The 25,366-nt window shown below is 39.7% G+C and overlaps 5 protein-coding genes across 7 annotated transcripts; 3 read left to right on the forward strand and 2 right to left on the reverse strand.

Moving 5' to 3' along the window:
- Positions 1 to 2,509: 2,509 nt before the first annotated feature.
- paox (polyamine oxidase) lies at positions 2,510 to 8,267 on the forward strand. The gene is made up of 10 exons (XM_089012041.1): positions 2,510 to 2,827; positions 4,208 to 4,384; positions 4,461 to 4,588; positions 4,651 to 4,832; positions 5,091 to 5,272; positions 5,358 to 5,527; positions 5,706 to 5,791; positions 6,317 to 6,429; positions 6,519 to 6,673; positions 6,748 to 8,267. The coding sequence occupies exons 1-10, from the start codon at positions 2,674 to 2,676 to the stop codon at positions 6,901 to 6,903; spliced, it is 1,503 nt and encodes a 500-aa protein (XP_088868167.1). The 5' UTR covers positions 2,510 to 2,673; the 3' UTR covers positions 6,904 to 8,267.
- A 123-nt stretch (positions 8,268 to 8,390) lies between these two features.
- Positions 8,391 to 14,367, forward strand: mtg1 (mitochondrial ribosome-associated GTPase 1). 3 transcript variants are annotated; one of them, XM_089012044.1, is made up of 12 exons: positions 8,391 to 8,754; positions 8,851 to 8,915; positions 8,990 to 9,094; positions 9,318 to 9,404; positions 9,532 to 9,588; positions 9,717 to 9,807; positions 9,877 to 9,938; positions 10,041 to 10,137; positions 10,419 to 10,500; positions 10,620 to 10,732; positions 12,346 to 12,475; positions 14,240 to 14,367. In XM_089012044.1, exons 1-11 carry the CDS (start codon positions 8,652 to 8,654, stop codon positions 12,441 to 12,443), a joined length of 960 nt encoding a protein of 319 aa, XP_088868170.1. In that variant the 5' UTR covers positions 8,391 to 8,651; the 3' UTR covers positions 12,444 to 12,475; positions 14,240 to 14,367. The 3 variants fall into 3 exon arrangements, with proteins under 3 accessions (XP_088868170.1, XP_088868171.1, XP_088868169.1); XM_089012045.1 differs by having other exon boundaries at positions 14,177 to 14,290; XM_089012043.1 differs by lacking the exon at positions 14,240 to 14,367 and having other exon boundaries at positions 12,346 to 12,682.
- On the reverse strand, positions 12,838 to 15,659 carry sprn (shadow of prion protein). The gene is made up of 2 exons (XM_089012046.1): positions 15,488 to 15,659; positions 12,838 to 14,488 (listed from the first exon to the last, which is right to left on the reverse strand). The coding sequence occupies exon 2, from the start codon at positions 14,486 to 14,488 to the stop codon at positions 14,036 to 14,038; it is 453 nt and encodes a 150-aa protein (XP_088868172.1). The 5' UTR covers positions 15,488 to 15,659; the 3' UTR covers positions 12,838 to 14,035.
- Positions 15,660 to 15,979: 320 nt separating this feature from the next.
- echs1 (enoyl-CoA hydratase, short chain 1) lies at positions 15,980 to 18,911 on the forward strand. Its single transcript, XM_089011801.1, has 8 exons — positions 15,980 to 16,151; positions 16,383 to 16,580; positions 16,666 to 16,793; positions 16,961 to 17,060; positions 17,801 to 17,905; positions 18,038 to 18,157; positions 18,246 to 18,313; positions 18,399 to 18,911. Exons 1-8 carry the CDS (start codon positions 16,058 to 16,060, stop codon positions 18,462 to 18,464), a joined length of 879 nt encoding a protein of 292 aa, XP_088867927.1. The 5' UTR covers positions 15,980 to 16,057; the 3' UTR covers positions 18,465 to 18,911.
- A 4,304-nt stretch (positions 18,912 to 23,215) lies between these two features.
- Positions 23,216 to 24,885, reverse strand: LOC148889378 (uncharacterized). Its single transcript, XM_089012622.1, has 4 exons — positions 24,788 to 24,885; positions 24,617 to 24,674; positions 24,440 to 24,477; positions 23,216 to 23,852 (listed from the first exon to the last, which is right to left on the reverse strand). The coding sequence occupies exons 1-4, from the start codon at positions 24,793 to 24,795 to the stop codon at positions 23,354 to 23,356; spliced, it is 603 nt and encodes a 200-aa protein (XP_088868748.1). The 5' UTR covers positions 24,796 to 24,885; the 3' UTR covers positions 23,216 to 23,353.
- Positions 24,886 to 25,366: the final 481 nt, after the last annotated feature.

Raw genomic sequence — 25,366 nt, forward strand, 5'->3', positions numbered from 1 at the left:
ACCTTCAGTCAGTCCATGATTATTATTAATAGTTGAGTAATGTAATTACTTATCCTCAATGTCTTTAATCACTTCCTCTTCCATTTGGTCACGACCCCAGTGGGACAATATGCTCAATACATTTGTCAATCTCTTGTCAAAAAGTACTAAATCCTACCTCAGTTGCCACAGCAATGTAGGACCAGCTCGCCATACAGATGGCGATTATTATGATATGAAGGTTGGCTCACTTACAAGAGGCATCTGCCCTTTAAAAGTCGGAATTTACTAAGAGGAGAATTCAGATAATGAGCATTAAGGCTTTTATCTTATACCAATACAGTAGTTATGTGGCGTCACACGTGTGTATGATTTAGAAGTGCGCCTTTCAACCCTTTCATGTCTTTCAATTCCTTGATCTCCTTGATGTGCGTCTCACCCTGACGCATAGCACACGCTTGAAAATGGTATAAAAGGAGCTGTCGCGGGACAGACAGAACATTGTTTAACCTGTTTAGCTCCTCCTTGCCCCTTCCTGGAATCAATTTATTATTCATCCTCCAGCAGTAAAACAATACACAGTAACTCAATACGCATTTAAAAAAAAAGAACCCGCTCAGTGAACGACCTTTTTAAAAGACAGGCACAAATGCCTTACCAACACAGGAAAATGCCTTACGAACACAAGACGACACCACAAAACCGACCATCGTTTCCATCCAGTGACATGCGGTGAGGTTCATGGCTCGTGAGGCACTGACGTCATCACAGTCAGATTTACAAACATATGAACTCCACAGAGTAGCTTATTCACCATTTGATTGGCAACAGTTAACGTGTTTTGTTTAAAATGTCATGTCAGCATTCTTTATACTGTATACAAACTATAGCATCGAAAAAAAGAATTAAAAAAACATTATCGTGTTATCTTTATTACATTATCTGGAACAGTGAGCACGAGCTGGAGCAACTTTGTCGCTTCAGGAACAGTTTCAATGAGATTCTTCTTGGCCAAAAAGCTGAGAAGCTGTCCAGGAAATTTACCTTCATCCCTCACCGTTTGTGAGCTATACAGTCCGGTGTTGGTCTTCCTTTAATTATTATCTCCTGATTCGATTTAAAGTCCAGTTTAGAAAATTCTTTCAATTTAGATATGTAATCCACCATTCTGAAAATAAGGCCAACCAACACGAAAAAATGGCTGGATGGTTGCACTTAACTTGCTAACTGTTTATTGTAGCTTGCTGTCACTAATGCTATTATTCTGCAGCCGAGGAGTCGCAAGAAGAATCACTAATCACCAGCGCCCCCTGTCATGAGGCAGGAGAACTGTGTGCCTCATCTATGCACACAGATTTGATTAAAATAAAATAAACACTATAGTACAGTGTTTATAATGTACAGTGACTGTACATTATATACACTAGCTAAACTGTAGAAATGTAGTTCATATACTAAAAGCTTTTGAACACTTTAGCTACTTTAATAGTAGCGATATGCAGAGGGACAGCAATGTGGTCTCACTGCAGAGCAAGCCAGCACAGTTAACATAGTGATTGCGCAATCCATGGTGAGGCTCAGGCGGCTGCAGCCTCACTGCACGTCTCCACTTACTATTTGAACGGTAATTGTGAAAATTCAGCGATTTTGAAAAAAACATCCAAAAACAGTGAAGTTAAATGGAAAAGAACGTTGGAGTACAAAACACTAAATAAATATAACTGTTTAATTTATTTTGACATTTGATACTTCCATGATGACAGGTGAGGCACAGCCTCACCTGCTTCCCCTGACTGCACGTCACTGTTTCCATCATATTCAAACTTTTCAGAATTAGAAAAGGGAGTACCTCAAATGCCGAGCGCCTCTCTTTACATTCCTATCATACCCCCTGTTGGCCAAACATTAACTATACAGTAGTATGTATATGTTATCGTAGTATACGTGGAAGTTAGCAAATGTAATATGTTGTTGAAAAGGTACAATGACGCTACTACATTACAGTGGAGTGTTAAAAAAATACGTCCTGCAACAATAATCGGAAATGCAACATTTTAAAGTACTGTAATTTGATAGTCTTGAAGAGACCCGTACACTGTCAAAACACGCGCACGCACACACAAACGCGCACACGCACGTACACACGCTGCACGCACGGAATGTCATTCTGTTTATATTTTTTCATGTTAGTTTTTAAGCTTCTGCTTCAAGTGTTTATTCTGTTTTGAATTTCATTCACCGATAATTGGATGTTGCCGGAGTACCAATAGAAATGTGTGATTTATGGACACACTTTTGTTTCAATCTCAATTTCTGAATGCTTCTTGGCACTATACTGAAACAGTGTTCATTCTTCCTGGGTGAACTCATCGTTGTCTGCCGCTGAGAAGTGAGTTAATGACATTTTAAATACAAACCACGAGCGTGCACGATCGAGTAGGACATCTTTTACTCTGGAGATGGTCAACGCCGTCATCTAGCGGCAGATTACCGTGATGCAAGGGTGGTATCAGCAATCGTTGGGGTGGACTTTTCTTTTGCACTATGAGGCTGGCCTGGCCGCTACGTGTTCAGTTGAATAACGCGAACTAAACACGAGAGTTTGCCTCACTAGCACATAGAAGCAAAGTAGCGTCCATTGAATCGACGAAGCCTTTTATTTTCTGCATTAAACCAGTCAAATCGTGAGTCTTGATGTCGACGAGCGCCGACGCTAGAATAGTCATCATAGGGTGCGGAATATCAGGGCTAGTTGCAGCACACAGACTTATAAAAGCAGGATTTAATCATGTGAAGATACTCGAAGCGACTGGAAGAAGCGGAGGGAGAATTAAAACGGGCAAATTCGGTGAGTACAACAGGGAACCCATTTTTTTCCTCGACGTGGAGATCATTTCGGAGACGCGAGCCAAGTGGACTGATTTACGAGGAATTCCTATTAGGGCGACCGACGCCAGTGTAGTACTTCTCTAACATTATCCAGTGCAACTACAGTTAACAGTATAATTAAAAAAACTTTTGTTGTCAATTTTATTTTTAAGATGAAAGAACTGGAAGTACAACAATAAAACTTACTGACAAGTCTTGTGCCGCTATGAGTTCATAGCCGAACTGCCATTCGTGTGCTTATGTGAGATTCTCATCTTCAAAGTAACTCATACTATATATTTTATAGCCTGACGTCATGATGTGAAATATTGTATATCGTAAACCTTATTTACATTCAGTATTAATTTGCACATATAACATCCAGCCTGTGCTGTACATATAATCCTCATTAGAAATTTGAAATTTGAATTGACATGTCCCAAATATTTAGATTTACAGACGGGAGAATGAATGTTTCCTTCGCTTAGAGGTAAAATGCTGCAAATGCAGGCTCTTTGACCCCTTCTATTCTGTTAATACTGATGTTTGTATCTCTACACCTAAATGGACACAATACTTGGAGTATATATTACACAGCTGTTGAAATCCTACTGAGCCCCAAGGGGGAAAAATAACAACTTTGCGTTTCCTCGCAAAGTTTTGCATTCCATCGCAAAGATTGCGATATGCCGCAATCTTTTTTTTTTTTTTTTTTTTTTTGCATTAGGTAATTCCAGGTCATTGTCCGGCTAACCGAAAACGACAAACATGGAGCGTTTTCACCCTCTGTGAGTTTTATAGAATGTTACTTTAAAATTGGCTTGAAATACAAAGACATTAAACCTGTTCATAATTTTAAATATGTTTTCCAAATAAGCGAATGATATTTGAACCGCGTGGTGAACAAAAGAGGACTATTTTATTAGCTAAGCTGATGTAGATCAACGTGCATGAAAAAAGTGAGATCTCGCAATTTTTGCGAGAGGGTCCTTTTTTTTTGAGGGAATGCAAAACTTGATTAGGGAACACAATACTTTCTGAGGGTATGCAAAGTGTGTTTGTTTTTCCTCCAATTAACCTTAGGGGCTCCTTAAATCCAGTCCTGCTAGGAGAGAAAATAAACAGATCATCAGCATACAAGGGCGTCGCCACAAATACATCCTGTTTTAGAGCCTCTGAATTGATGAGATAAATTAATCATGTGCACACATTGGGGCTCGTGAAAGTAACCCTTCTAACAAAGTCTAATCATACATATGGGAAACATCATCTTCAATATGCAATATCTAACCTATATTTTTGGAATGTTGGAAGAAGAAGGAGGTCACCATAACCCATCAATTGTGCCCTTTCTGTAAAGGTGATAACATAGTGGAGATAGGAGCCAACTGGATCCATGGACCATCAATGGAGAACCCGGTCTTTTATTTGGCTCGGCAATATGGCCTGCTGAGTCCAGAGGCACTCACCCCGGAGAACCAGGCAATGGATGTTCAGGGACATCCTCCTTGGATTCCCAATTTCTTCACCAGCACAGGTTACTCTTGAGAAAAATCTCTTTTTCAACCAAATAAGATGTGATAAACTCATGTGATGCTACTCCTCATGAAAAGGTCGCAAAATGAGCGTTGATGACATGTCCCCTGCTATCGAGATGTTCAAAGAACTTTGGGTTGAGAGTACACAATTTTTGGAGAGGGGAGAACCCTGGCCCAGTGTGGGCCAATTTATTCGTGCAGAGGTATGACTAGCATATCCATGTCCAACCAGAACATGACTAATGTTGTTCTTGTTTGGCCATAGGTGCTACAGAGATCATTAGAGAAGTGGAAAGCCGACAATGTAGGATCTTTGCAGCGGTGCGTGATCAGCACCATGTTCAAAGTGGAATGTTGCGTTTATGGTTCTCCCACCATGGATGACCTGGGCCTGGGTGCGAATGGCCTCTACAAATCAACGCTGGGACTTGACTGCACCTTCCCAGGGTCTGTAGTTAGAAAAGAGTTTACATGAAACATCCAGGCTGTGCATATTCAATACCTGGCATCAGTAAATATACCAAAAAGTCATTTTACTAATCTAATAACATTAATTTAGAGAACTATAGCAAAACTTTAAGATGTGAAAACAAAACAAAAAATCCTGTAACTTGTTGTAATGGAAGGAAATCAAAGTAGCAATATTAAATAAAATCCACATACAACATCTCATATCCCGTTTCTGTATTCTATGTCTTATTTCAGAGGTTATGAAGGTCTAGTAAGAAACCTGATGTCAGAGTTGCCTGCTGGCGTGGTGAGCTACAACCAGCCAGTTCGCTGCATCCACTGGAACAACTCTGACAAGAAAGATGCACAGGTGAACGTGGAGTGCCATGATGGGAAGATGGTGCCTGCTGATCATGTGATTGTCACAGTTCCTTTAGGTATTATCACACTTGAGGACTTAAGTCAATTTCTCCACCTGAAGTAACGACTTCCATCAAGCTATTCTTACTTCTGTTTGGTCAGGTTACTTGAAGAAGCATCATACGTCAATGTTCGATCCTCCCCTTCCTCTACACAAAATCCACACAATCCAGAGGTATGGCTTTGGCACCAACAATAAAATATTTGTGGAATTTGATAAGCCCTGGTGGGATGAGGACTGTGAGGTCATCTACTTGGTGTGGGAAGACGAGGTGAGTCAATTAATGAGGATGGCTTTGTCTTAACATGGTTGAATTATATCATCTTTGTCAAGGCAGAATTGCGACGATGTACTATGACCCAATGCTTATCTTGTGCCTTCTCTCCATCATTGATGAATAATTTTTATAGCCTAAAATTTAATATATAATTGTTCATCACTTTGTTCAGGATGCTATGGTCGACCAGGTGGAGGACATTCCAGGATCCTGGATGAAGAAATTGTTCGGCTTCACTGTATTAAAACCAACTGAAAGGTCAGCAATCAATTACACACGATTCATGCATTCCAACGATGATCTTGATCAGATCATGCCCAAAAGTGTAGGTTGCATTTTTAGGGTTTGGCAGTCTATTTATGGACCAAATTGCTTGAAAACATATATTTCTCAGCAAAAGCCAATTTGATTGATTCGAGTAAGAATTAAATACAAACATGCACAACCCTATTTAGTGGTTCTTTAATGGTACATGCAGATGCCTTTTATTCAACAACATGCTGACACAAATCCATAGTCATAGACAGTGCATGCGCAAAACATGCTCGTTGTGTTCATTGAGATCATTGGTGTCAAGAAAAGTTTAATCGCTTGTTTGACTAAATGTCCCCTGCAATTGACTGGTGGACAAATCAGCTGTGAAGGCCGCCAACTGACCCATGACCCCGATGAAGAAAAGCAATACACAAAATGAATGAATGTGTTTTTCTTTCAACATTGACAACAGAGAGGATGCAATTGTTTTTTGTATGTGTGTTTTTTTTAATGTCATCACACCTACAGGTACGGCCATATTTTGTGTGGCTGGATCGCTGGACATGAATCACAATATATGGAGACTTTGTCTGAGCAGGAGGTCATGTATGCCATGACGCAGCTTGTCCGTAGATTTACAGGTGAATAAGTTAGTCTTTTATGGTTTTACTGGTCAAGTCTAACTTTTTACAAATGAGTTCTGTATGTATGTGTGTGTTCATGTGCATAGGTAATCCAATCATCACTCCGCGGAGAGTCTTGAGGTCTCAGTGGTTTCATGATCCCTGGACATTCGGATCTTACGGTTATCTTTCAAAAGGCTGCTCATTGCGGGACATCGAGAATTTAATGGAGCCTCTTCCGCCCAAGAAAACGCTCTCACAAGTACTGACATTGTAAACATTTACAAAAAAAAAAACCTTTCAAGTGAGTTCACTTGTCTGACATGTCCTTCCCAGCCGCTGCAAGTGTTGTTTGCTGGAGAGGCGACTCATCCCTTCTACTTCGCCACCGTCCATGGAGCTCTTCTCACCGGCTGGAGGGAAGCCGACAGGCTCCTCGCTCACTACTCCTCTGCCACTCCGTCTGCACAACCAACCAAGTCAAAGTTCTAAACTTTAGAGTCTTAAAGGACAACCGACGTCACTTTTTTGTTTCCTAACTGACATCAGAAAAACGTTTTATAGCATCTAAAATACCCAAAACACGCACTATGATATTTTTATTCAAATGCAAAACACCAATAAAAATGACTTAAAGTGTCCAAAATCTGTAAAAAATTGAGCTGCGATTGGGCATTTTTAGAAAGTTCCGCCCCCATGTTCGTGACGTCACGCCAATACGTCTTGCATTGCTGGAGAATCAAAACAATGGCTTCAGATTCGGAGAATATGCTTTCTTGTTACACATGCAGTTATGAATATGATTCAAATACTTCTGAAGAGGAAAGCATACATGTTTGCAATCGATTAAAGAATTTATTCCGTGCCATTTTGAGGCAACATTGGGGGGAAATGTCTCACCCAAAAAGAGGCAGAAAATGGCCACCGAGCTCCTGTGACGAATGAATCAGCCCGTTTCCACAGGCTGATAAATTCCTTAAATGGAGCTTGGACACCCTCTTCAGGCTCTTTCTAGTGCAGCACGAGGTTTTCAGACCAAAAAAGCATTGACGTTATGGAAGGACTGCTACAATGTGTCATTTTTTTCGGGGGTTCCTTCAGTGACGTCACGTACGGACTCGTCACCAACTCAAAACAAGACTTCCGGAATATTCAGCACGAGTCTTAAAACATAAAATATAGCTATATGCGGTGGAATCTTTGTAAAATACGCTCAGTAGAAATCATTTGAAGACATTTTACAAATTATGGACACAACTTGTCCGGAGACTTGTCGGTTGTCCTTTAAGGAATGATTAAATATAAAGTTATTTCAATGTCTCTTAATCTTAATCTTGATCAAGTGAGGTAAGAAATGTAATCTGCGCTGTATGTTGCACATGTAGCACATTTAACGAAAAAGGTGACATGGATATGTACATGACCATGAACATGAGGTTTTCGCTATCTTTGTAAAGAAGCAGCCAAAACGGAAAAGCTGATAAATTGTCAAAATGAGGAAAATATCATTTCACTGTTTCGTGAGCAACTAACATTGCCTTGTAAATAGTGGGAAATGCAAAAACAATTACAACAACCTTCCATACTCAGCAATAACCTAAAACATATTATTGACATCCAGCTACATGTCTCACTTAGATATTGAAATTGTATTTGAAGTCTTATTTCCATAATGCAAGTATCTATAAGATTAATAAAATGACAAGTGGTTGTGTAATTGCTTCGACAGCCTGCTTCAAGATGGATTACGGTGGACTCCCACAAAGGATAAATCCTGTAGAAAATTATAATATAGCAAAAATATTGCATACCTGTGCCTTATCCTGCCAAAATAAAAAGCCAATATGAAAACTGAATATTTATTCTTTTTCACTTCATGAAAATATGACAACAAAAGCAAATGTGTTATGGTTATTTCATATTTTTAACTTAAACTAAAAAGCTTCATTTAGTTATTGTAAACATTAGATTTTCACCAGATCCCAGCAAATATACAGTAGTCAGAAGAATGTATTTGTGGTACTGTACTGGTTATTTAATGTACAGTACATGGTGCTGCATACGACTCGAATCAAACAGTAAGGAAAAGCGGATCTATTTTAAAATGTTTTGTTCCTTGTCGGCGCGTAAACAGTGGTGCACAATGTACATTTATTTAGTTATTTCATTTAAACCCATGAGTGGGAGCAATACCGACTGAGGCACATATGTGACATTTGAAAGTCACACATATATTTACCATGAAACTGTACCGGTCACTTTACGATGTCGCCAAGTTTCGAAGCGCATTCGACTTTGGAGGACGAGAAGTGGCTCACTGGTTCCCTGGACACATGGCTAAAGGTGACTGCAAGTCAAGTAATTGACATGAAATAAATGTATTCTTCCCCGAACACGGATGTGTAATAAACTGGTTTTACGCCTTTTTACTGTGGTCAGGGCTGAAGAAAATGAGAGCCAGTCTGAAGAGTGTGGACTGCATCATAGAAATACACGATGCTAGAATATCCTTATTGATGGAGCTGCGTGTTTTTTCGTGCTCAAACTACGACGACAAAACATCTTTAACCCTTAGTACATCCCCTTGTCTGGAAGAAACCCTGTCTTTCAGGAGACTCTGGACGTCAAACCACATCTGCTTGTTCTCAACAAGATGGACTTGGCTGACCTGTCAAACAAACAGGTGCTGTTTAAATCATGCAACCTTAAAAAACTACACTCACTTGAACTCATTTCCAAGAGTATCTGCAGTACAGAATCGACACCAGGGAGGATATTGCGGAGAATTACATTTATTTTTGTGGTTTAGTCAAAAAATGAAATAAAGTTGTTTTTCAATTCGAGATACCCTCTTCGTATAGTTCCATTGATACAGTAAGTGATTTGTCTTTATTTTTTCTCTGCAGAGGATCCTGCAGAAGCTTGATAGAAGCGGTGTAAAGAATGTTCTGTTCACTAATTGTTTAACACAAAGAGACAACAACGTAACCAAGGTAGGCATTGTCCCTGAACGGACAATAAATCTAATTACTGGCCTTCATTAATGTTGATTTGTTATTCATTACATCCATCTCTCATCCATCTCTCCATCTCTCATCCATCTCTCACTTTTTTGTGCAGTTGGTGCCGACAGTTCTGGAGATTATGACAAAGTCATCCCGTTTTCACAGAGAAGAGGTAGACACCAAGTAAAACAGGCAAAGACTCTTAACAACCTCATATGATGAGGATATTAAAGTCAAAGTGTCATTTGGTGTAATCCATGCCGTATTTGGATAAAAACATGTAAATATACATTATTCCAGAATCATAATTTTTGCCTGATGGTGATTGGAGTACCCAATGTGGGAAAATCATCTCTTATCAACTCCCTTAGAAGGACACATTTGAAAAAAGGTAGTTTTTTTACATACTTTAGAATGTCTTTATTCTGAGCAACACCAATGAATGAAATGTCCCTTTTAGGGCGTGCGTCTCCAGTAGGTGGAGAGCCTGGTATAACTCGAGCTGTCCTCACTCGGATTCAGGTCAGTGGTGTGTGTATTGTTTTTTAATATCGTTTTTGTTGTTGTTCTTTGTGTTTTATATATACATGTATGTACAAATACAGTGGTCTGTATTATTCTCAGGTGAGTGAACGTCCCATGATGCATCTGTTGGACACACCAGGTGTCTTGCCCCCAAACATAGAGAGTGTCGAAACCGGCATGAAGCTGGCGTTATGTGGTGAGCACGCTAAAAAAAAAGCTAATTTTGTGATTCTCAGCAGCAATCAGCACCAAAATCCTCGTATGTGTTTCATAAAAATAAGGTTAATATTTGTTTATCTGTATCTTTGCCCTCTATGTAGAGAGAAGGCTAGAACAATTAAAATATTTTTTGCTTGTGCTCTGAAATTTTTTACAGTGCAAAAAAAATATGTGGTTCGAAACAGGTTGGCGAACCGTGCTAAATCAATGCTTTTATCGAACTGTGTTGGAATAAGTGCTTTTCTCATTTCTCTCCAGGAACTATCCTGGACCATTTAGTGGGGGAGGAGATTATCGCTGACTACTTGCTCTATTCTCTGAACCGGCTTGGAAATTTCAGGTAGAAATTGTGTGTGTGTGTGTGTGTGTGTGTGTGTGTGTGTGTGTGAGGCATTGTTACATGATCAATGTTGGCATTATCGGTCTCTATTGATCGCGTTTAGTTGCGTTTGTGTGTAGTTACGTTGAAAAATATGGCCTGCAAGAGCCAAGCGATGACATCCAACATGTCCTCAAGTACATTGCTGTGAAGCTCAAGAAGACTCAGCGTGTCACTGCCATCACTGGAGTGGGTGAGAGAGAACACTGTTAACAAATATTTGATTTGTCCAGGAAACAAGAGATGCATGAATAAATCCCAGAATTTATTTGAAATAATGTTTCAGGTTTTGTAGCTGTCATGTAAGTGGAATTTGAAGCACGGATCCCAGACGTCCGCTATTTAGCGGAATTCTGCATTTTTTTCCGCCAAAGTGATATTTTCTGTTTTCATATAAAAATTCTTTTTTTTCCGAATACAACTGCTAAAATATTTGTTTTGAAGGGTGATGGGATGATCAGAATGCATAGTGCTTTAGGTGCATGCTTTCGTGTGTTTTGGTCGATGTTGGTTGCTTTCGTTGACAATCGGGATCGCTCGGGAGTAAAATACCGCGTGATGAAACGAGAAAACATTGTAAAGATGTCGTGGAAGAGAGATATCCTACACAACAGTGACGTGCGGTGAGGTTCATGGCTGGTGAGGCACTGACGTCAACAATGACGTCACCACTCGTCTCTACTTAGTATTTGAACGGTAAATTCAGCCATTTTGAAAAAAATCCTAAAACGGTGATGTTAAATGGACAAGAACTTTAAAGTACAAATCACTAAATACATCTAACTGTTTAATTTATTTTTTCATTTGATATTTCCATGACAGCTTTCCATGATGACAGGTGAGGCACTGCCTCACCTGCCTCCACTGACTGCACGTCACTGCTACACAAAAACAATGAACTTTGTTACTATTGATGCAGTGTTATAGACATGAAATAGGTGTGTAGCTTTCAGTTTATAGCATCTAATAGACAGCAACCATTGACAAGCTTTCTTGTATTTTTACAAAATTGATATATTGGATATGACTCCTCCAGTATTTTAAAATGGTAAAATCTCTTCAGCTTCAGGGGGCGTTTCCCAAAAAGGGGTTCCTTGACCCCCGACTGCTCTATTTCGTTTTCATCTCTTTTAATTTCCCTTGGCTGGGATCGCTGTTGAAGTTGACGTTAATATCATACAGAATTAGCCAAATACATTTATACTGTGTCAATGTGACGTTTTGAGTGCCCCATCCACCAATCTTCTCAAAAGATAATTTAACAAGCAACAACATTTTAAAAAACAAAAGGAATAAAGTTCTCGAGCCTTCATTTACAAGTCATGCTCAACCTAGCTTTTGAGACACAAGGTCATTCGAACTTCTTTGCATGGGACTATAATACAGTAAAGTCTCATTATATCGATATCGGATATATCGATAGTCCCGGTTATATCGATACTATTTCTATGCACGCACGGAGAAAATTACATGCAAACAGGGTCGGATATTTCGATAGTCCCGGTTATATCGATATTTTTTCGGACTCCCTTGAATATCGATATAACGAGACTTTACTGTAAAATACAATTATGATTATCTTCTCTTATCTTTTTGTTGGGGATTATGTTTCCATAGGTTTTTTGACAAATTACGTTATTTTAACATGATCTGCAAAGAACAAAATCCTTATTATTTCTGTGGTTCAAGTTAATGCTGGGGAAACTATGCTGGATACATTAAATGTGTTTACTATGAAGAGATCGAAAGAAAATACCAGAAACCTAAAGATGCGCCGCTGAATAATAACTGTTTATTCTTCTTTAGGCAATGTCAATGTCATCATTCCGAACTACACAGCAGCAGCCTACATTTTCATCCGAGCTTTTAGGAAAGGGGAGCTGGGTCAAGTGATTCTAGACTAGGACTCATTCTCGTGGATGTACCTGTATACATTGTAAGTAATTGACATCATGCATGATGTAGTTTTATTGTGTCTTTCTTTTATAATGAAAAAGGGCACGTCTTTTGAAGTTGGTTTACATGTGTTTATTTGCATTGAGACAAATAATACAGGATTTCTCTACTGTACACAAGTGCTCCATAGATAAGGTCAACAAGAGGAAGAATACTTGGGGATACATAAAAACCTGTTTAATAAGCACCACATCTTTATTCCTGACTCACAAATATACTGTATTGCCTCAAATAGTGTCTGTGCCTCTAATGTGACACCATGGGCTCATTTGCTGTCCACAAAAAAAAACAGTGTTTGATCTTTGGTCAGACTTTGTTGTTAGCACCTGCCGAGCCTCATAAACAGTTACTCGGTTGAATTCAAGGGTGGAGTCAGCATATGACGCAAATAATTTACCTTGATACGCCTCAAAGCCAGTCCCATCTGTAGTTGAGGAAATAAATCCCTGGCTAATAATTACACACAGACACTTAAAGGACAACCGACACCATTTTTTGTTTCCTTACTGACATCAGAAAAACGTTTTATAGCATCTAAAATAAAACACGCAGGCTGATATTTTTAGTCAAATGCAAAACACCAATAAAAATGACTTAAAGTGTCCCAAAACTACTTCAAAATGACCTTGGAGATGGCGAGTTTCAGAAGGTCCCGCCCCCTTGTTCGTGACGTCACGCCAGGACGTCTTGCCTTGCTCTAGAATAAAAAACAATGGCTTCAGATTCGGAGAAGATGCTTTCTTGTTACTTGTTACTTCAGTATCAGTTTGAGCCGTCAGGACTCCAATGTAGCGTCCCAGAAAATGCACAAGATGGCGCCCAAGCTCTGTTGGAAATGGGCTGATTTGTCTGCAGGGAATTTGTTTCAACTAGTATCAAATAGTAGTCTTGGTGCAACACACATCGATTCACCATCGCGTTATTTATGTGTTTTCCTTCTAATTTCGCCATCAAGAGGAAGTTTTCAGAACAAACAAAGTACCCAAAATGCATTGTGTGTCGCTTTCTCGGTCAGTGACGATACTACCGTGACGTCACGGTAGGAATCATCACCATCTCAAAAACAAGACTTCCTGAATATTCAGTGCCAGTCTTAAAACGTAAAATATAGCTATATGCGGTGGAATCTTTGTAAAATACGCTCAGTAGAAGTCATTTGAAGTGATTTTACAAATTATGGACACAACATGTCCGGAGGCGTCGGTTGTCCTTTAACCAACATTTCTGAATGAGTATATGCAGTCGTTTATCCTGCAGAGGAATAGCCATTTGAACATGTTAACTAAAAGCCTCATTGGCATTTTTAATGGAAGTGCCACCGTGTCAAAAAGAAAACCCAATGCATACGTTTTCTGAAACGGTTAAAAAATTACTTCGGCAATGATGCTAGTTGGATAAGTAAATGCATGTTCTAATGGATTTTTGGGATTTGTGTATTCAGTCTTTTTTTTTTTTTCAACCCGTTTGGTCCACAACACTCAATATGGTGCAAATGAGTTAGTGCATTTTAGTTTTACGTAAAGAGTGGATTGTTTGCTCATTACAACATGTAGTCCCACAAAAGTATATATTTGGATGATAGTGTTGCCATGGTGATAGAGAACATTTGGTGGAAGGATGTTCCTGCTGCGGAGCCAGACATGTGGGCATCAAAGTAACCGGTCCTGTTGTAATAATCCAGCTCCTCATCGGAGTCCCCGTTGCTGCGCCGATAAGCAGACGCATACCATTTATCTGCGGATAGGGCCACTGCAGCCCCAGCAGCCGCAGCGGCGGCCACCCGCACTGGAGACGTCCGGCCCATTGTCCTGAAGCGTGACCGCGGACCGCCGTAGCCACCCGCTCCGCGGTACGAGCCCCCTACAGAACTGCGGGCTGGGGAGCCTCTGGACGAGCCCCGGGATCCGCCGCGGCCCCCTTTACAAAGCACAGGCTCGCACAAGAAGGTAGAGAGCAGGAGGAACATCCAGCACATTGCGAGTGCCCTGTTCATCTGTGCAGGAGGGCAAACATTTGACAAAGATGTGTAGCAGGAGTTCATTCAAACTTTAAAAGGACTCTAAATGTCATCCATACTTGTGACATTATTTTTGCTCTGATTACCTCTGATAGGATTAATAATCAATGGTCTTCATACACGGAGCCCTGAGGAACACTAGAAAGTGACTCAAGATAATTTATTCTTGATGCAAATTGGCCTCACAAAATGGTTTGCACATTCTCAACTATATTTCTAAAGCACTTAAAAACAACCACTGCTGTTTTCAAAATACTCTACATAAAGAAAATATCTTATATACATCAATAAACAATGAAACAAAACATTAATAACAAAGAGTAGAATGAAAAAGTCCAACTAAGATCAAGTGTGAGTCGTGCTGAGGCAAAAGCCAAAGAATACAAATGAGTTACTAGAGGGGTTTTAAAGATGGGCAGTGAGGGGGCTTGGCCACAAAGCAAAAGCTGGTTAATACACCATAGCTATGATAATATTGCTGAACAAAACAAGTCCATTATTTTGGAAATGACTGTTTAAATATGAAAAAACGTTGCCATTTTTGTTGAGAGAAATTTTGGTATGCATTTTATCAGCAATCTTAAACATTCATGTCAAGCACATTGATTCTGTGGAAAGATGAGGGACTGTTCACATAAATCACAACAATATATTTTATTCTGCTTAATTCCTATACGAACAAACTAGCTACAGAATGAGGGTTATGCCAAACCACAATAGTACTGTCTACAAAAGATACAAATGTATAAAAATCGTTTGGAATTAATGTGCGTGATTGACAATGAAACAGCAATGTTATCTCGGTGAATCGGACAATATGTCCAGACTGCACGTCCTAATTTCCAGAGTACCATTGTGTATCTTTATCTCACCCTGTTAATTAGCCTACAAGGCCATTGTCGCCTTCATGTAATGGGTCTAATCAATGTGCTCCCATCCCATAATAATCGGGGTAATCTCATGTTTGGTGCTTACCTTGATCCTTGTTTAGCTTCAACACAAAGGAGGAAAAAAGGTTGTCAAAATGGTAACGGAGATGCTGGTGCGCGTTCATGTGGATGGCACCGCGGGCACGAGCAAGCGCGCTCAAGCATCACCAGCTTTGTGGTCCCACTGTACAGGAGAGTAGACAAGATTCTGCATTGAGCGGGTAGGCGCCTTGCTGGCACACGTCAGCGAGTCTGTCATGTTGGATGTGTCATCTGTGCAGTAAACTCGCTGCTGCCTGGAACGAAATTGCGCCACTTTTGCCACATACGAGATGGTAGCCAGCTTGACGAATTCTTTAGGTCTATTCATCACATTATACACTATTTATCTATATTTATCCATCCATCTAGCAGACAATGTGGATTGATAAATAGCGAAAAAAGTCACGATCATACTAATTATTTTGCTGTGTCAATATTGTAATAACACCAACGTACCCTAGTAGGCGGTAAAGCGATGCATCTGCTGTTAACGAAGAAGAAACGTACCAGGAAACATTGCACAGCGTTGCCTGGAGTCACAAATTTACAGCAAACAACCCTGTTGGGGTAGGCAATGGCGTTTATCTGCAGAAATGTTGCGGTGTTACTGAAACCGAGCCGCGCAGCACCCACCTTGGTCCCAGGCGCCGCCCGCCTGTTCAGCTCTGGTCAGTGTTGAAGACATGACTGCGTTTCGTCGTTTCAATGTCAAGTATATCCACGTCACTAACTGTGAACTATTCTTGCACTCAGCTATGATGTACAAATCTATTATTAGTGCATAGGTTGCACTGTGTCCCTGTGTCTAATGTTAACATCGCAACTTTACGTACTATTTATTTGAATGAGTGGTGACAGTGGTTACTATATGACACATATACCTTTTGCCCTCTCTGCAGGTGCCCACTATGAGTATATTATGGTGGAGAAGCGAGGGGAGATGAAGAACGTGGGTTTCATCCAGTTGAATCGACCTAAAGCTCTTAATGCACTATGTGATGGCTTGATGAAGGAGATGGGTGAGGCCTTGGATGCCTTTGAGAGCGACAGAGACGTGGGGGCCATTGTCATCACCGGCAGCGATAGAGCGTTTGCAGGTCAGGAGGGTATTAAGAATATGCAGTGTTGATGCCAAACTCGTAATTAAGACTCAGCATGGCTCATCTTTTCTGTCTTGTTTAGCTGGAGCAGACATAAAAGAAATGCAGAATCGAACTTTCCATGAGTGTTACAGTGGGAATTTTCTGGCCCATTGGAACAGGGTGTCAACTGTGAAGAAGCCCGTTATTGCTGCTGTCAATGGATTTGCTGTAAGTGTCCCTGTTTTGCAAGCTCCCCATTACAGCAATAAATAGCCTAATTTGGCTCCTATTACGTTCAAACATGCTTGTCAACACGCATTAGATCTTTACCTTTAGAGGATGAGTTAACATGTTTAGGTCTTGAGAGCCTCTGCTCATTTTGTTCACGGTTTCAGTTGGGAGGAGGCTGCGAGTTGGCGATGATGTGTGACATCATCTACGCTGGAGAGAAGGCACAGTTTGGCCAACCAGAGATCCTTCTGGGGACTATCCCTGGTATGTCACATGCACTTTGCACAGTTCCTCCTTTTCAGTTCATACAAAGTCCTCCAAGATGCTGGAGAGTTATGGAAGAATGACAGCGCAATGTAGCACAAGTGCAATCAAGTAACATTCACCACAGGGGTGCTCAGACTTTTTCAACATGGGAGCTACTTTTGAAATGACCAAGTCAAAATGATCTACCTATTTTATTTATTAAGAAATATATTGACTACTTACGATGATATATAACCGCATATGTAGCACAACATAATTCTGTACATTTTTTTGCCATTACCTGAGTTCACGCTGATAACTGGCAGACGAGACAAACGCACTTTGAAAATGTCATCGTCAAAAAAAGTCCCATTCCATATGAAAGTGATACTTTTTTTTCTTCTTTGGTCCAGCTCCCCCACTCATTTTTATACCCTATCTTACGTTTAAAAGGATAAAACCGAGCGAAAATAAGGATGTAACTAACAACCAGCTTGTAAACTTTGCGTTGTTCGAGCACGCGGTGTACCTAATAATGAGATGTCATCTGATTGGTTGTCCGGTGTGTCAATCAAGTAAATGGATGACTGATTGGCGAACGTCGAGTTTTTTCCCCCCAAAACAACTCAACTTTATTTGTATAGCGTCAGTTCTGACAAATATCACACAATCTACCAATAGTACCTTGGAGATCGATTGATCGATCGCGATCGATATTGAGCACCCCTGATTTACCATCATGTCTTATCTCCCTATAGGGGCTGGCGGTACCCAGCGTCTGACCCGTGCAGTGGGCAAGTCTCTGGCCATGGAGATGGTGCTGACTGGAGATAAAATTAATGCCCAAGAAGCCAAGCAGTCTGGTATGACAACAGGGGTACTTCAAATCAATAATCTGTTTAACATGGCAACACTTTTACCAACCTCAGTCCCAAAACAAACTCAAGTTTTCACCGCGTCTATTTCCGTTCCGTGTGCCGTTTCACTGTTTGCAGGTTTGGTGAGTAAAATTTTCCCCGTGGACCAGCTGGTGTCCGAAGCGGTGAAATGCGGCGAGAAAATTGCTGCTAATTCCAAACTGGTATCCATCATGGCCAAAGAGGCAGTTAATGCAGGTCAGGCCACAATATGTGAAACTTGGAGCACACATTGTCATCAAATGAAGTAGAAATGTATGTAATTTCCCTCCACGTACATTTTCAGCCTTTGAGATGACTTTAGCCGAGGGGAATCATATGGAAAAGCGTTTGTTCCATGCAACGTTTGCAACGGTAACATAGCACACCTGCACAGTCCACTTTCTTAAGCATAGAGACTTGCTTTGCATTGAATTACGTTTGTGCTGTTGATCTCTAGGATGATCGCAAGGAGGGCATGACTGCATTTGTGGAGAAGAGAAAAGCCAATTTTCAGGACAAGTGATCTGCCAATCCAGTTGAATGATATCAATGGAATGTGGAAGATGATTTTGCTTTACTGCCTCGCATTTGCCCAGTGGTATTTTTATCCAGCCCATCAGTGAACAAATATGATATTCCAATGATATACCACCGTGAAATATGATCATGAATGAAAACACAAATCAGTCTTGTGCATACTCCAAAGTGACACTGAGGTTGACCTTTTTCCATTTCAACGAGTGCCTTATTATTAAGGCTTACATACAACTGATTGAATCCACAAGGTGATTTTTTTTACACTTCTAAGGTAATCAGCGGAATCACTTGAAGCATTTTTTTCACTTAGTATAAGTCTGCCTTTTATCGAAACTTCCTTTTTGTGTACGAAACTTCCTTTTTGTGTACGTATATTTTGCAAATAAATCTAGATCTGTTTTGTTGTTAGTCTGAATAAAACGAATGCTGTCTATGAGTGAATCACAAGAATAATATCCATATTAATCCTTTCTTGATAGCTCTGTCAGAGAAAGTGGAGTAGTGTGGGACAGAATGTTATCACTGCAGTTGCTATTGCATGTTTTGATGTACCGTAATTCTAATGGTATTCTCTTTCAAAACTTGATCTCGGAAAAGTTCTATACAAATGTTTACTCTTAGCAGCCTGGTAGTTGAGTGGTTAGCAAGTCGACTTAACGGTGCAGAGGTGCCGGAATAAATTCCCGCTTAACGATGTATAAAATCTATTTTTAGTGTCTATATTTTTAAGTCATTGAAGGAATTTCGCGTGACTGCACATAAAGACTGAAATTTCCTATGTGGAATTTGCATGTTCCCCACGTGCTTGGGTGGGTTTTCGTCCACATTCTAAAAAACACACGTGGCAGGCTAATTTAGCACTCCAAATTGACCCGAGGTTTTAGTCTGAGCGTGAATGGTTGTTTCTGTGTGCCTGGCGATTGGCTGGAAACCGGTTCAGGGTGTCCTCAGACTACTGCCCGAAGACAGCACCCCCCACAGCCCAAGTTAGAATAAATTGTTCAGAAAAAGGAATGAATTGAATATTGATTATAAAATGACTCCTTTAACCTTCATATTATGTTAAGGTGTCAGTTTTATCCATTTACATGATGATGATGTCACCTACTATTTGACCTTTTTTGTGGATTTTTACATACGGGTAAAAATGACCGACAACAACGTGTTTTTTTCAACATGAGGGTTAATGTAGCAACTGTCGGATGTGCGTCACTAGAGGGCGTACACGTGCAGTTTAAAGTGACAGCCAATCAAAATGCAGTGACAAAAAAGAGCATTTTGTTTTACCCACATACGTAGTACTCGTTTTGTTTCTTTTCACTGTGTCTTAAATGCGAATCTGTATTGTAATTAATATCACTATAATGGCCACAATGTCAATAAAAGATGCTTGCGATTTTTTTCTAAGTTATACACACTATAGACTCTAGTTTTAACTTTGGCAACTGGAATTCTGAACTTCTTTTTTTTTAATGTTTAAAAATAGCTCGGTAATTTTACCATTAGGCTGGCGATTTATAAATGTCTATTTTTGAAGTGTTTATATTTTTAACATAGTTGTAGAAATAATTTCACTGAAAGGCCTAAGTCACTTGGCTTCATTAATTGAAAATAAAACAATTCAAATTAGCTTTTCCATATTCAAAAATGAGTCCAAGTCCAACATTGACTGTCTTTCAAATATGCAAGCAATTCGTGTCATATCGTTCCAAAATAAAGTAAACTCCCATGAAAAGTACACCCCACCCAATCCCTTCACGCCCAAGGCCCTTATTTTCGTGCACTCTGTGATGTTCACACTATCTCTCCCGTAAGGCCATGGCCTAATTGATTTTTATTTTTCATTCAATATTCTTCGGTATAGCTGGCTTTCTTGCCGTTCCCGCGTAACAAAGCTTTTCAAGACGAAAGAAACGTGTCTCCGCTCTTCGCAGGGAGGCACAATAAAGTCTGCTGCAACCGAAGGTTCAAAAAAAGAAACGTCCCTTTTGAGGTATTGAGAGAGGTCAAAATAATAAATGTCGACTCAATTGAGCTTCTCCAAGCGCACAATGGGATCACAACGTTACACCGAAGCAGCGCGGACCCTCGTGGCGTGTTAAACTCATTTAAAGAACCCCGAAAGAAAGAGGGCGCAGCGTGGGTCCGCGCTGGGTGATTTGGGAGGGGCTCCAGGGGGTGGGATTTTTCCTCTCCTGCAAGTCAACCACATTTTCTCTCTTATATTCCCCCTGACTTTCACCCTGTTTATTCTACTTTAGTGTCTACCAATGCCCTCTGTCTTTTCACAACCCTGCTTTGCTGTCAAGAATGATTTAATTTACTTAAAACATCACATGTGCCTCCAACATTAGACTTAAACTACAAGAAAGGGATACCGTTCACTTACCCCATAGCAAAGGCTTCAAATTAGTTACCCGAGTTCAATCATTCGGTCTCTAAAGAAAAGACTAAAATGCAGTTCTTGATTTATGGTGCAAATTGCTGTCACACACATCATGTGAAAGTGACTTCTGAATGGCTTGTCGAAATGGTTGCTACGGAGAATCTACCCAAGTGTAAAATAAACAAGATAGCATGTGATGGTGTTTTATTTTGTTTCAATTTCTGAAATTGAAGTAGTAGCTGTTCGGCCCCAATTTTACTTTGTTTGGATTGGATGAGCCTTTATTAGACTCACTGTGGGGAAATTTACATTTCACAGCAGCAATGTGATGAAAGGAAGCAGAAGAAGTAGAAAAACAAAATACAGGAGCTGCTGTAAAGGCAGTCACTCTCGCGGCGCAATCATGAAGTCAAAACAAAAAAAAAACCTAAATAACAAATAATGTGATTTATGTATGATATGTCAATGCACAATACAATACATTATCTGTTGTTGGAAACAATAAAAATGAAAATTAAGTACCTATTTCAAAGGCCTAAATGTTGTTGTATGATTAAGTTTAAACACTAAACCCAATGAAATAGTCGGTACCAAGTCTGCGAGGCACCAAACGACATTGGGCAACATGCTGCAGCTTGAGATATTTGATATATATTTTTTAAATGTCAAGATGCAGGCCTGCTTTGCCCCTTTGCGTGTATCTTTGAACATTTTGGTTTTAAATGGGATGAAGTAAAGATGTTTATTGTTATTTTATAATTATTCACCAGTTGTGCTATCCAGTTTCCTTTTCTGGGCCGAGCTTGCAAAAAAATTGGGCCTCAGCTTCAGCCTATGCAAGAATGAATATTACGTTATGAATGAAATAAATGTATTACTACCAAGTGTTCCACATATATGTGGACAATTCATATTCAGATGTTAGATTTCATCACTGGCATAAATGCATCATATTCAATTCTTTTGGGACATTGCAGTCATGTTTTCTTGTTGCATTATTATAGATCATTTTTTTAACAGTGGCCATTCTAACGATAATCGGCAGGGAGTTAGTGGTCTGAATTTGCTTGCTTGTGACAGCAAACGTGATTTAACATGGCGGGAGGGGTGAGGGGGCAGTTTCATGTTTATGTGGGGCTTTTTTTTAACAGAAGGAAGATCATGCAGTCACTGAAATGACTACCAAACATTTTTGCCATCCAGCTGAGCGTGTCAGATGAAAAAGAAGTGTTTCGTAGGGTGCGGATGGAGAAAGAAGGGTCATCTGATAAATATTTCATGATCTCACATTCTTGGCTGTCGGAATATCGCCACTCGTCTCTGCTTTGAATTATAACCTGTGGGGCCCCACAACAACAAAAAGCAACAACAGGCAAAAGATGAACCGTGGTCAGTGGAATTAATAACATTCACAACCTTAAATAAGACCCCTCCCCGTAAACATTTATTTTACTGTTTATGCTGTATTTTGATTATTCTGTTTACCTGAGAACATACAGTGGAACACAGTGATTAAGTCTAAAATATATTACTGTACTTCTCGAAGTTTAATCATATCATGCTGCATTCACGATTTCAAGAGAACAATTTTCAGTCAAATCATTGCTGATAATCTGTACAAAAAATTATGCATCGAGAGGAAGCATCACTTTCTGTCTTTAGACAAATGCCTCATAAGCAAAGACATGGTGATTTTAATAATCTGCCGTTTTGTTGCTTTTTGGAGGGTGGAGGAAATGCAGTGTTTTATTAATAATCTATGTGTTGTTCAATATGTTAACTTCGAAGTTTTTACTTGGCAAGAAAACGGCACATTGTGTGTTCAAGTTTTAAAAAAATGCTTTTAAATACATTCTTCCCTGTCGGGTATATTTAGCTCATTCACTCAAATTTCAAAAGCGCAATATGAATCACAATAAATATGAATATGAACATGTAGTATAGACGAGTGAAGGTGCATGGAACATATTGCTAAAACAAAAATTGAAATTGGGATTCGACTTTGTTTTTAACTCATTCACTGCCATTCCCGAATGTATCCGGCCGACAATGGCCGCAATGATTTTCCCTCCCACGAGGGGGCAGCATTTGCATTTCAAGATCAGATAACTCCAGACCCATATACAGTAATTTAGGAATTAACTCTTTTTTTCTGATGAAAGAAGAGAGTCTAAGGTTTCTTACGCTGCATTGAATGTTTATGTGGTCGTAAAACTCAATATTCTGTGGGTCCTGGAATTTGAGTGAAAATGACAAAAACCCTGGCACTGGAGTGGACACGTTTTTGCACGTCTGGCAGTGAATGAGTTAAGACTGTCAATAATTCAGTTTAATTACAACAAAAAAAATCGTTAGAGAAAGGGTGGCAAACTTTATTTTTACAAATGCTTCGTTTAACAATGTACAGTACACTGAATAATTTGAGGATCTCCGGTGGGATACATTATGCTGATGTACAAAGATGTATTTCTATTTGTTGCTGTGAATAATCAGTGATGGTAGAGATAATCCAGATCTTCCTCCGGTTTGTCATAATTTCTATCCGACTGCCATTCAGCAGGAGCAGCTGCGTTGTCATCAACACGGTAATTTGGCAACCAGCTTTGCATGTCAGGATGGTGCAAGTCATCCATGTCTGCCTCGGGCTCCAGGTGACCTCTCACCTGTTCAAGGGGTTGTATAAATTGAGCTAATTTGTATTCAGCCGTGAGCGGGGCAAGATATACATCGAGTTGCGCTTGGGCTTTGTGGTAGGCAGCATCCCAGTCCTGCTCTTGCTCCTCACTCAAAACAACTTCTTCAAATTCAGCTGGAAACTTTTTTAGAGAAGGAGCGTGAACAATATCTAAGTCCACTTCTGCCACCAGGGCTCGTTTTTGCTTCCCTGTGGCAGCGACGTTCTTCCAGATCTTCATTTCTGGGTCAATGTCATCGTCAGTTTGATCCATTTCCTCCGGAGGCTCCACTTCAACATTTTCGACTTCTGACCTGAAATAAGAATCCCAATATGTCAGAAAAGGAGTTCATAACATGGTTATTTTTTATTAAATAACCAGACAATTTCTGGTAAATGTTCCAGTTTTCTATACTTTTAGGATGTACTTTTCTGATGTTCTTTTGTACTACTAGATTGTTATATTTTTCAACCTCCATTGATGACAACACAGCATAAAAAGCATAAAAAGATGGAAAGAGAGAGAGAGAGAGAGAGAGAGAGAGAGAGAAACATTCAGGGGAATTATATTGTTGTTTGACAGTTTATTTTATTTTTTGTCAGTTTTGTCTACAAAACCAACAATGCAGTAAGACGACATACTTGACAGCACAATAGCCTGAGCCGTTGCGAGCTACATTTAGAAGACAAATCATTGTATTCTCGTTTTGCAGGGTTGTCAACAAAGATTGTAGATAATCAACAGTCAGAAATGTGTTTATTTTTTCATTTGAGTACATTTTATAGCAAGGAGATAAATGACGCACAGCGGGGCCTGAGTCAAAGTTTGAACCCTGAACTTCAAAACTGTGAGGTGCCACAGTAAGAAAACATAATCTATTGAATGTAAAAAAAGTCTTGCCTGATTGTGTCCTGGAAGGGGTTCTCGCCAATTTTATTCTGAGAATAAAAATCAACGTCAATATTCATCAGAACTCACATATATTGTGTCAATATTGAATTCATCACATTTATGGGTGCACATTTGAAGCTATTCTTAGTCTTTTAAGTCCAATTTTAACATATTTGATGTACATACCCATGGCTTATATGGCTTGGAAGCAATGCCAAGTATCAACGTGACCAAAAGAGTAATCCTACAAGTGGGAAGGACTCATGATGAATATGTTTGGTTGTTGTTTTAGTTTATTGATTTATTTTCCTGAAGTCATCACTTTCAAACATGTATGGAGAATAACCATTTGCTTACCTGAACATGGTGGTTCCCTGGTTGTGTTGAGTCTTGAAAGAGTGAGAGACGATGTGGCTTCACAACAACCCAAACACAAAACGACAGTCCAAAGTACCAACAATAAATACACTCACTTGACCCTTGAATCTTTTTCAATATCGCAACATCAAACCTTTATCTCGCCCATACGCCACCAATGTTTATGAACTTAAAACACTCACATTTAAAATTCCAAACACATTAACCCATTAAAACGGAATGCAGCTCAGACAATTTGTTTAAATTAACTTCTCGGATGGTACAGAATTTTTTTTCCAATGCAGGCAATGAAAAAGCTATCATTTCCAATGAATGGCTATAGTGTGACTGTTCAACCTTATAGAAAGTGAGCCATTACAATTCCAATTTCCAGTGAGATGTTGTGTAATGTCCATTTAATCAACTCTTTATTGCGGTTATCGTCAGCAGTGTATTCTTAATATAACAGCTTCAAAGTCATTTTAGTGGCAATCGCACTAGGAATGAAGAGAAGATCAGCTTTGTTGTTGCCAAGGTCACAATGGATAATCTACTTTAGGGGTCCATAGCGCTGGTGGA

The sequence above is a fragment of the Hippocampus bargibanti genome, linkage group LG13 (genome assembly GCF_051943395.1).
Source record: "Hippocampus bargibanti isolate YZ-2025 linkage group LG13, ASM5194339v1, whole genome shotgun sequence".
NCBI classification, from domain to species: domain Eukaryota; kingdom Metazoa; phylum Chordata; class Actinopteri; order Syngnathiformes; family Syngnathidae; genus Hippocampus; species Hippocampus bargibanti.

Excerpts from the sequence above, each read along its gene's own strand:
- paox (XM_089012041.1), top strand. The coding sequence starts at position 2,674 with ATGTCGACGAGCGCCGACGCTAGAATAGTCATCATAGGGTGCGGAATA. Across the intron at positions 6,430-6,518 it reads GCTTGTCCGTAGATTTACAG|GTAATCCAATCATCACTCCG; the intron begins GTGAATAAGTTA and ends TCATGTGCATAG. Across the intron at positions 6,674-6,747 it reads CCAAGAAAACGCTCTCACAA|CCGCTGCAAGTGTTGTTTGC; the intron begins GTACTGACATTG and ends TGTCCTTCCCAG.
- echs1 (XM_089011801.1), top strand. The coding sequence starts at position 16,058 with ATGGCGTTTATCTGCAGAAATGTTGCGGTGTTACTGAAACCGAGCCGC. Across the intron at positions 16,581-16,665 it reads CAGCGATAGAGCGTTTGCAG|CTGGAGCAGACATAAAAGAA; the intron begins GTCAGGAGGGTA and ends TGTCTTGTTTAG. Across the intron at positions 18,314-18,398 it reads TCCATGCAACGTTTGCAACG|GATGATCGCAAGGAGGGCAT; the intron begins GTAACATAGCAC and ends GTTGATCTCTAG.
- LOC148889378 (XM_089012622.1), bottom strand. Across the intron at positions 24,478-24,616 it reads CCAAGCCATATAAGCCATGG|AATAAAATTGGCGAGAACCC; the intron begins GTATGTACATCA and ends TTTTATTCTCAG. Across the intron at positions 23,853-24,439 it reads CCCTTCCAGGACACAATCAG|GTCAGAAGTCGAAAATGTTG; the intron begins GCAAGACTTTTT and ends TTCTTATTTCAG.
- mtg1 (XM_089012044.1), top strand. The coding sequence starts at position 8,652 with ATGAAACTGTACCGGTCACTTTACGATGTCGCCAAGTTTCGAAGCGCA. Across the intron at positions 9,405-9,531 it reads GAGACAACAACGTAACCAAG|TTGGTGCCGACAGTTCTGGA; the intron begins GTAGGCATTGTC and ends TTTTTTGTGCAG. Across the intron at positions 10,501-10,619 it reads AACCGGCTTGGAAATTTCAG|TTACGTTGAAAAATATGGCC; the intron begins GTAGAAATTGTG and ends GTTTGTGTGTAG.
- sprn (XM_089012046.1), bottom strand. The coding sequence starts at position 14,488 with ATGAACAGGGCACTCGCAATGTGCTGGATGTTCCTCCTGCTCTCTACC.